The 11,597-nt window shown below is 32.3% G+C and overlaps 1 protein-coding gene across 1 annotated transcript; it reads left to right on the top strand.

Moving 5' to 3' along the window:
• Positions 1-797: 797 nt before the first annotated feature.
• On the top strand, positions 798-11,386 carry HELRODRAFT_188886 (hypothetical protein; the record flags this gene model as incomplete). Its single annotated transcript, XM_009024443.1, has 15 exons — positions 798-914; positions 1,298-1,449; positions 1,593-1,700; positions 1,925-2,108; positions 2,399-2,925; positions 3,132-3,262; positions 3,899-4,165; positions 4,290-4,610; positions 4,741-4,781; positions 5,218-6,127; positions 6,439-6,653; positions 6,985-7,116; positions 7,554-7,664; positions 9,426-9,592; positions 11,015-11,386. 15 exons carry the CDS (start codon positions 798-800, stop codon positions 11,058-11,060), a joined length of 3,429 nt encoding a protein of 1,142 aa, XP_009022691.1. The 3' UTR covers positions 11,061-11,386.
• Between the last annotated feature and the right edge of the window lie 211 nt (positions 11,387-11,597).

Raw genomic sequence — 11,597 nt, 5'->3', positions numbered from 1 at the left:
TCTTTTAACTTTATCTAATTTTATCGAATTCAACGTTGCCGTCTAATGACATTCATTAATTTCATGGAAGGTCTTCCAATTGCTCTTCTTCATAACTTAACGAAACAAGACTCACAGAACAGACACAAACGTGCAAAGCAGGGAGGGCATATTACGCTTGAAAAGTATAATATGCTAAGCAAGCACCAAATCATGTCTATAATATTCATCTTTACATAAATTCATATATATATACATATATATAGATTTACATTTATATTAAAAATTTATATTCTACTCTAAGTATATGTATATGAGTGTGTGTGTATGTCTGTGTCTGTGTGTTGTGTGGTGTGTGCGTGTGTATTTGAGGTGTGTTTCTGACAACTTAGATTTCATTTTAAGCAGAGCCACCAGCAGCCAATGAGAGATTTAACACTCGCAGTCCGCCAATTTGAAAATGAAAACAAAGCACATGCATGCTATAGCAACTCTACTATAGGCATATATATTATATATATATATATATATATATATATATATATATATATATATATATATATATATATATGCTGCCTATGCCTAATTTTAACTTGTGCCTAATTAATTTGTTATGCCCTCTTTCGTTCGTCCGTTGGTTGTAATAAAGAGGCGATGTTAAATGGTCTGAAAGAAAGTGTTCTAAATAAAAGTTCTTCTAAGATTTGTTTGTTATTTGTCGCAACTGCAACACGCAACGCAAGGAAGAAAGTTTTCAAGAAGAATTGAATTATTTATTTATTTTATAACTTACAATTGATTATCATTATTGAATAGACATGTTGGAGACTAATAATGTTAGTGTTGTTAGTGGTGAATATGCTGCTGCTGGGTCTGCGAGGGATGTTAAAGTTAGAAATGAAAAGTCATCTGGACCGTTCGCCGCCACTCAAATGGTATTTCTTTTATTTTAATTTTTTTAAATGAAATAATAAGTTAATAATAGTTTATATTATACTAAAACTAAACTAAAGTAAATATTAAAATTGAACAAACAATAAATCACTTTCTCCAACTAAACTTAAGTTAATTAATTAAATTTTTTATTGTATTAGTAGTTGATATGATTTTATTAAAAAAAGGAAAAGTATTTAAATTTGTGAACTTTATTAATTAATAAATAATTTATATATTATATTCACATTTCACAAAATGAATAATGAAGAAATGTTGCCTTTTTTCTAAATTTATAATTATTAAATATTTTTTATGGACTGGGTTGTTTTGCATATGTTTTTTTTAATTAATTTAACTGAATAAATTTACTTTTCTAAACAAGTGGAACATGCTGTTGCGATCATTCAAAGATGGCATGCCGGTGGGCAGACACAGAAAAGGTTTCAAAAGCTACCAAAACTGCTTCATTGGGTCAGATGCTGTGTCCTGGATGCATGATAACATGCAAAATCTTCTGAAGACCGATGTCACTAGGTTTGCTGTGTTCCAATGTGCTTCTAATGTCTGGTCAAGAAAGTTGTTTAATTATCTTTTTATTTCATTTTTTATGTGCAAAAACTATGTATTGAATTGCTTCTATTAACATTTTAATTCAATCAAAATTTAAATATGGTTAGGTCTCAGGTAGTGACACTCCTGGAGAAATTTTACAAAGTTAAACTTTTTAGAGATGTGGATAAATCGAGTGAAGGTACTGAATTTTGTGAGGGAAGCAAACTTTACAGGTTTGTTTATTTGGTTGTTATTCAGTAAAAGTAAAATGAATGTATGTGTAATCAAGCTTAAGCTACTATAGTTGCACAATAAATGACAAAGTATTGTGAAATAAAACTTTTCCTTAAATATTTCGTTTATTTAGCAACCTTTAGTTAAAAGTTTTGGACACAGTATTCAAATTTTTCAATGAAATGAATTTCTAATGGAAATATTTTGAATGTTAAATTTGAAGGTTCAGTACTGAGGAGGAGGAGGAGGGAAGCGATGTGTTGGAACTGGCTGTCTTGCTGCAATCAACATCTGTCAACAAATCATCATCCAAACCTTCATCATCTTTGTCGTCGTCATCATCTTCCATGTCGCCAAACAGAATATTCAGAAGGTTCAATTTGAAGTCTGGCCACATGGATGTTAATGTTGGTTGTTTCTTTTAGTTATTGTATGTGTACTATATTTCTCATTTTTATTCGAAAAAAATTCAAAATTATTTTATTCAGCAGAGGCTGGGAGATGATGATGTTCTAAGTTGTTCTAAATTCTCATTTTGATTTTTAAAATCTAATTGCCTATATGAATGTCTTTGAATGAGCTATTTTATTTTCAATTCAACATTTCCATGCTGTTTTTTAATTTTAATATATTTAATGTTTTTTGATTTTTTTTAAAGAATCAAAATAACTTTGAAAATTAAATCATATTACTTCAGATACCAAGAAGTAATTTCAAGCCAAAAGTCACAAATTCCAACAAGATGAGACAGAAATTGAATGTTTCAGATGTTGTTGTCATGGTTAACAGCAACATCTTTAACAGCAGTAATGTTGTTAATGACAGTAGTGACACAACAAGAAACAACAACTTTTACAACAACAATAACATCAGCAACAATAACATCAGTAACAAAGTAAATAATAACAAAATTGGATTATCTAGAGGGAACACATTTAGTTTTTCATCAAAGATGGACCCCCAAACACCTCAAACATCACAAACACCTTACATTGCACTCTCAGAAACACAGGCAAGAAACTTTTCTCTAAAAAAATTTGTTACCAAAAAGACTGAAACTAAATTAAGTATGCATTCCAATTTGGAAATGAACAGAGAAACGAATGTTGAAAGTGATGATTTCATCCTTAGAAATCCTAATTTTAGGGATGAATCTGAAGTTATAAAAATGGAAGTTAAGTTGGCACCACTAGCTTTCAACATTGAAAATGGTTTCATTCTTGGGTTGGTCTTCCATCTTTTTTTATTTCCATCTCATTTTCTAATTTTTTCATAATTTTCTTATTAGATGAACAACTCCACAACCGTCACAAGTTTATTAAGTTATAATAAGAAATATTGTATGTATGTATGCATGTGTGTATGTTTGTATATATGTATGTTTGTATATATGTATGTTTGTATGCATGTATGTTTGTTTGTTTTTGCAGCTTATCAAGTTTGGTGGCTGATCCAAGCTTTCGCAATGCAGTTGGCAGCCTGGATGTGAACGTACAATACATCATACACAATGTCTCCATTGTTAACAAAAATGCCATGCCTACCAATATCGACAAGAAAAGTTTGTGACTTTATTCATAACAATGAAAGATTTGCTATAAATCATGTGTCATTGTTTGTTTTACTGATTGTGTGCCTGTATTGTGCTAGTATTTGTTTGTATATTCTCTACTCTACCCATTGTGCAATGTGTGTGTACAAGTTGATGTCATGCGATGTTGCGTATGTAAACACTAGAGACGCTTTGTAATGTCATGAAGTGTTTTTTGTGTATGTTATTTGTAGTAGCAAAGGTTTATATAATTCAGTGGCTTGGCGTTATGTTAAAGTAAGTTTATAAGAGTAAATCATTGTAATGGATTTTTCTGTAATTAGTTACAGTTTGATGTAATGAAGTATTTTAATGTGATGATGTCGTTTGAAATCAGATCAGTTGCCTCAGTGGCTGGTTTCTGCCTTGAAGTCCTTCACTCCAAAGGGTTGGATATTTTTGTTTTTGTTAAATTTAAAATTTCTGCATGTTTATATTGCGTTCTTCATCGCTTTGTCTTTTCAATCATTCAATCCTTTTTCGCTTCTTATTTCATTTTTATATCCTTAAAAATTTATTAGCTCTTTTTAATCTAAGATTACGTACACTTGTGACAGCAATTTCAAGCACTGTCTCATTCATAAATCACTGATTTCTTTAACACAGACCCAATGAATAACAATGAAAAACCAGATGTACATGTTGAAATGAAACGTGAGAACGTAGCTGGTAGCAACGTCAGCAACAATAACACTAACAATAACAATGGCTGCAACAGCAATGGTAACATGAATAACAACAACAACAACAACAACAAAGGAGATGACACAATGGATGATGATGTTCTTGATCTTGTATGTGAATACACAGCAGATGTGAATGATTCAGCACTCATCAGTCCACAAATTCTTCAGATCATCAAACTTGCCCATGGTCAGAAATCTCTTTGAGTTGCTGTTTTTTTTGTTTTCATCATTACTTAAGTTTTATTATCTTTCACTGTCTACTCTCTCACTTTTTCATCTCGATGTCTTTTCCATTTTTTTCCAATTATCAGAGAGCCAAAGAGTCCAAGCAGAAATATCACAAAAAATACAACAGAAAAGGATTCATAACCAGAGATTGAATAATAAGTTTGAAAATTTTCTACACAATCAATCGACACTCGAAACTTGCTTTGGCTTAGAAAATAAAACTCCAAAGACAACAGTGAAGATGTCCTCCAGGTTGAGCAGTTCCATGTATGCAAAGATTGGCGACGTCTCCAAGTTCATTGACGATGATGGCGAAGGAGTGGATGATGAGAACGCTGATGACCGAAAAATGACGTTTTATGATTTTTTAAATAGTTCACCCCCGCCAAAAATAATCCACAAAGGTTATCTATAAAAATTTCATAAACATATTCAGATTAATGTGCTTCCCTGAAATATTTTTAACTCGTTTGTCACTTCATTTAACCAGCTCTTTCATCATTTTACATTTTCTCGTCCATTAACTAATTCTAGGTTTTTTTCATTCTCAGTTTTTTTTCCTTCCTGCTAACAAGGTTCATTTTTCTGTTTTCAAACTCTTAGATGACGTACCATTAAAAAATGATATAAAGAATCCAGAAGCTTCATTTCGATCATCATCAACACCACCACTGAGATCATCATCAGTTCTTCCATCATCAATATCTCCGTCATCAGCACCACATGTCATCATTTCATCTCCCAACAAACCAACCACACTCTTCAAACTCAAGGTTAGCTGGTCGGTTGGTTGGTCAGTTGGTTGGTTGGTGTCGACCAGTTGGCTGGCTGGTCGGTCGGTTGGTTGGTCAGTTGGTTAGCATGCTGGTTGTATGAATGATTGGTAATCGGATGGAGGGTTGGATCGAGATAATTTTTTTAATATTCATTTTAAAGTGAATTTACGTGATTTTTAATGAAGATTTAAGATTGAATATTATTAATTTTTATGATGAATTCTTTTTTTTCTAGCAATGGAAAACAAAAAAACAAAGAAAAAAATCGATTACAAAGTCGGTGGACAACATAGCAAAGGGCGGCTGCAGCATCAGTAACCACAGCAACCACACAACCAACAACAACACAAAAAACGACAACAACCACGTAAACAACAGAAGTTCTCACCACTACCACAACCTCTACACCGAGGGAAAGGGGAAGCTCATCAGCATGTTTGGCAGCATCGGCAACATCTCCAATAAGAATTTGTACAACAATAGCAATAATACTAACAACAATTACAACAACAATGAAAATAACGCCAACGATCACAATAGTATGGGTGCTTATAATGTTAAGAATAGTAAGGAGAGGAAGGTTAAGGTCAACAAATCTCTTGTTGATGACGCTGATGAAATCATGAAGATGTTGATAGACAACCATGCATCCCTACAAAAACAACAGCAACAAACGAAAAGTGTTGCAAATGTTGAAACTACAGCCACTCAACTAAACAACAACAACATTTTGCAACATTCTTTTGAAACCCTCTCAAAATCATCTGCCAAAACACCACCTTACATACCTACAATGTGCAACGACGGCGTTAAAAAAATCAACCCGTCTGCTACCAATACCAACAATTTCAACAAAAATACCAGAATATTTACTGACAGTTACCATATCAACGTTGACAACACCAAACATGTAAATGTTGATAATAATGATTACTGCTATTTCCACCTCTCAAACATTGGTCACCAACATTTTAACAAAACCAGCACCAACGATACAAATTATAACAACATGAGTCTTAACAATGCTGCTAATTATAACAATGCTAATGAAATCAACAGAGACATTAATGTTGCTAACATTCCCAATAGCAACAACCTCATCAGTGCTGATTGCAACAATACTAACAAAATGAATAGTAACAAAGGTTAGTTGAGGCATTGCAAACAATTTATTTGAGTTTATTTATATTTAATAGGCTGATTACCTATTACTAACTCTATTCTATTTCAATTTTTAAAACCAGTCTCTTGAAATTAGTTTTAACACACGCATACACACACACATATATGCCCATGCAAGCATGCACACACACAGCACACATAGTCAGAAAACTCACAAACACATACTCATACAGGCACACATCTATACTCATACAAACATGTATACTCAATTACACATGTTCATACAAACAGACATACAAATGTTCATACACAATTTGGTTGCCTATTCATTCAGATGCCTTGATAGCAGTTATGCAGCATATGATGTTGGTGCTCCCTCCGGCCAACAGGAGGATGCTGATGATTCTCGTCAGGTTGCTCTCCAAAATTGTCTTCCCAAACAGCAGCAGCAGTGATGTAAATAGCAACAACAACATCAACAGCAGTGACATCAACAGCGATTTTTACAGCGCTTATGAAATATCAAGATTGGATGGCAAGCAAATTAAAGTAAGTTTTTTCTTCGTTATGCAGCTCTGCAGATGCGCAGATCAGTTGCAGATCAGTTCCTTAGTTGCCTTTAGTTCTTAGTTGTTTCAAACTAGTTATGGCGACGCTACCTTACCTACATACACATGCATGCATATGTATGTATATGTACCAAAATTGCAAACGGCACATCATACGGATGATTTGGAGTTTTGCATAGGTAGTTTTTAAATCATGTCAAAATCAAGTCGTGGCGTTCTAATTTTGAGCCAATTTATCTAATTTATTGCTAATTTATAGTTATTTTTCAATAATATTATTATTATAGAAGATAAAAACGTTTTATATTTAGTTATTGGATGCATTTGCTTCATTCATCCTCTCGAAAGATTCATCCATCTGTCAGTCATCCATGGAAATCCTCCTTTACATGATGAGATACTACAGCTCGATGTTCAAGGTTCCCCCATACATTCATGGGAATGTTAGTCACATGATTGGTAGATGGATGGATGGGTTGATAAATGGATTGGTTGATTGTTTAATGTGTAGATGGATGGATGGATGGTGGAATAATATTTGAGGGTTTAGTTTATCCATATATGTAGTGAAAATATTAATAAATACACCTATCCCCCGATTTACACGGTAGATACGTTCCTGAGGAAAACTTGAAAAATTAAAAATTTTCAAGTCAAACCCGTGTAAATCGAAAAGCTTGCAGAAAATGCATAATTTTGCTATTTAACAGTTGTGATTTTTTTTCAATATTTTTAGGTGTACACAGAAATAAAAATAAAATGCATTTATAAAATATGTAATATATTACGGAAACACTGTTTTTTTATTTAATTACAATACATTAAACAGAAGAACAAAAAATAAAACCAAAGGTGTTTTATTATCATTCATCACTGTCAGAAATTACTCTCATTCTTTTTTTCGGAATCGAAGGTTCGAATTCACTTTCATCACTCGAGGTTATTTGTGCCAATTCGATGTTTGAAGCAGAAATATTTACATTATGAGATGGTAATAAAATCAGTTATTAACAATTGCTTCGAATTTTTTGTAAGATCTTTGTAAACTTTTATATTGAGCCAAGCAGTGATTTAAGTCACGTTGGAATCCTAAAGCCCTTTCAACGTTTGTGTCATTTTGTATAAAATGATTGCCCAGCCTTCTTCCCAATGCAAGTCCTTCGCGGATGACTTTAGCAGTGAATGTTACTGGTACTAATTCCTCTTCATCAGATTTATAAAATTTAGAGACAGTACTTTCAGGCATTTTTTCCAGAACAACCCTGACTCATCAGCATTGAAAACCTGATCAGGGGTGTATGAATTGTCGTTAATAATTTCTGCAAAATTTGCTGGATATTCTTGGGCTGCATCTACGTTGCCAGAAGCCAGTTCACCTTTTAATTTTAAGCTGTGTGAAGAATGTCTTGTTTTAAATCTTTCAAACCAGCCATGACTTGCCAAAAAATTTGGCTTCTTTTCAGTTGAAGAAGAAGATGGTAATTGCTCTACAATTTTTTCTTAAATTCGTAATGCTTTGTTTGTTATTGCGTCCGTATCAATGGATACTCTTTTTTGTGTTTGATCTTCTATCCAAAGCATTAACGCTTTCTCCATTTTTTCCATTGCGATATTTCTGGTGTATGATGTTTTGCCCATGCTCGTGGTATTGCCTGCTGCAACACTCTTTCTAATTGTGTTTTCATTTGTCCTAATAGTTCTTATTGTAGCTTCGTTCATGCTATATGATTTTGCAACATCTACTTATCTCCCTTTCGTAAGCGATCCGAAATTTCGATTTTAGTTTGTAAAGAAATAGCCTTTCTTTTAACTTCTTTCCTCATTATAAGCCTATAATTTTTTAAATTTATGTTAATTTGGCTGTAATTAAAGTAAAATTCAGAGGGAAAAATGCGGGAAATTTTTGACAGAAAATTAAAAACTTATTTTTTACTAAATATTTATTTCTTTATTATATTATGAACAAACCTTTATCAAAGCGTAAGAGAATTCTACCTAATGTTTATTGGTTAACTAAAGAAAATCAACAAATTATATATTATAAGAATTGTTTTTTCCCCTCTAAATTTTACGGCTGTGATTAAAGCCGTTAATTTATAATAATTTAAATTTTGCACTCACTTGTAATTTACGAATATGGAAAATTAAATCATTCTGAAACTGTGAAACTTTCACTCAAATACAATTTTCCATAGATTAAACTTTAATTTTATGCGAAGAAATTCAGACACAGTGTGCGTGTGCAGCAAGTCAGAATATAAGCTCGGGATTCCCCGTGAGATGTGTGCACAGCGCGCGTCTTCAATCACAGTAGCATTTAATAGAGTGCAATAAAAACAAAAAAAAACTTATTTAGAAAACTGTGTAAAAGCGAAAACGTGTAAAACAAGTGCCGTGTAGATCGGGGGATAGGTGTGTATACTGTCGGTTGAGGATAAGTTGGATGTTTTATGGATAAATGCCTGGATAAATGTTCCGTTGTAAAAATGGTACACGTTTAATCGATTGATAATAATTTCACAAAAGTTTTGCTTGTGAAGACTTTGTGAAAATTTAAATAAAACCACATGTGAAGCACAATTACACACTTTTTACAGAGAAAAAAAATACACAATCGTTAACAAAAGTCAATTACTTTTTCTCGTGCAAGTATTTTACACAAATACACACACATTCTCGCAATTACACACTTCCACACCCACACACACACACACACACTTTCACACAAGAAATGAAATGATGAAACATGCAGGTGCATGCGTACAACAAGGAGAGGTCGAGATTGGAAGTGTTGCATGAGCAGAAGGAGAACGTGTCGTACAGACCAAACAGCTGGCAGACCAATCTCCACAACATGCACGTACAGAGGCCCTTGAAATCAATTCTTAAGAAAAATGTCCACGTTGTTAAGCCTGTCAGGTTCTGAGATTTATCTCATTGATATTTGTCCAGTTGATATTTATATTTTTCAAAATCTTCATGATATTGTTTAAAAATTTTATTGAATATTCCTGTATGAATTTTTGTTTGAACTGTGGATGGCGTATGAGAGTGACTTTATTTTGTTCCCTTTTTTACGTTTACATTCATTGAACGTTTTAAATTATTCTGTTCGTATCAATATTTTTCTATAACTGATCAGAAGGCTCCATGATTATATTTAATTGAACGGTAAGATGGCTATACTGCCTATTATATTTTATTTAGAATTGTGTTCATATATGACATGCTCTTCTATGAGTAGATTATTTTAATTTATTCATTCAACAAACATTCCTTAGTTTTTTTAACTTATATTTATTACAAGCCACAAATATCGTGAAAGTGAACACTTCTTACATTTCAATTTTTCACACAATAATTTTTTAATTGTTTATTAAATTTAATTGTATTTGTATCTATGTTAGTCCAGTGGTATCAACACGTAGCGCAATGACAATTTTTAGCCTTTCAAATCTTTCGACTTGTTGATATTCATTCATACCATCGCCCTGTAGCAAAGTTTTATAACATATCATATTGACCAGCAGTGGTTTAATTTTTTTTATTACATGAGCAGGTTTTAAAAAATTTTTTTCATAAACTTTTCATACCGTGATTTTACGCTATGTACCTATCTACGATAGATGATCAGAACATAGTGCACGCGCGCGCGTTAGGTGATTGCGTTTCTTTGCATGGCACCTATGTTTTGTACTCAAAATAGCCAGTGATTCCATGTATACGGACAATGTATTTTTATTCATATACATACGTGCTCGTAACTGGAATGAATTTCTGGTTGGGAGAAATTGTAATTGAATCTGTAATGTGTACAAGGCCTACATATTGAGATTATTATAAACCATACGGGTTACATAACAGTAGAGAATATTTTATTTTGAATGTGTACCACATCATATGGTGATAGTTGAGATATACAGGGACTATCCATGAAACAATTTATCTTAATATTACATTTCGTTGGCGTTATAAAGTTCATATTATATTATATATTTTTTGAGTTAACGTTTTCTGGTCTGTTTTTTTTCTTTGTTATTAATTATCTATTTATGCGATGTATAAGTGTGAAAATGTATAAATGTTTATAGCAACTTAATCCTATATGCGTTTGATGTGCGTGTGTTTGTGTATCCAATTTGCGCGGGTGGTGTGTGTGTCTGTGTGCAGGTCTGCACCGACTGATTTTTGTGTTATTGTACGTTTTGTTTTTAACTAATTTAATGTGAAAACTATTATTATTTCCTTATTCGTTTATCTATTTCCTTATTCACTTATTTATTTACTTAATTATTTGTACTTAATAATGTTATTATTACATTTGATTTTGGTTTAATTCAGTCATTTGGAAGCTGAAGATTGCATTCAACCAATAAAGTTATGGTGATGTTACTCAAGAGATGATGATGATGATGATCAAGGTGATAATGATAACGATGATCATGGTGGTAGTGGTAGTAATATTATCATCCAACCAACCGTCACATGCTACGGGTGTTTTATTCATTTACTAATCGCCTGATAAGAGAAAGTTGTTTTTTGGACTGAAACTCGTTGATATAATAAGACTTGGTCGTTTGCCTTACCTTCAATTATTTTTTTATTCTCCGCACCAGATTTTTTTGGCACATTCCATGTCATTATCATTACTTAAATAGATAATTATTCATTTATGTACTGTTAATTTAGAAAAAATAAATTTGTTGGTATTAAGTAGTTTATTTTTCAGCAAAAAATGACATTAAATTTAATTTTAATTCAATGGTACATACCATGTAAACACACTAACATGATAAGATCATTTCATAGAGGCGGTGTTGAATATATTTTTGTTGATTGTGTATGCGTGTGTTTTGTGTGTGTGTGTGTGACAGGGCAACTAAAAGTCTCGTAATTTCATTTCTTAATCAATTGACATCACAAA

Source organism: Helobdella robusta (genome assembly GCF_000326865.2).
Source record: "Helobdella robusta unplaced genomic scaffold HELROscaffold_4, whole genome shotgun sequence".
NCBI classification, from domain to species: Eukaryota; Metazoa; Annelida; class Clitellata; order Rhynchobdellida; family Glossiphoniidae; genus Helobdella; species Helobdella robusta.
This window is presented reverse-complemented; position numbering and strand designations above follow the sequence as displayed.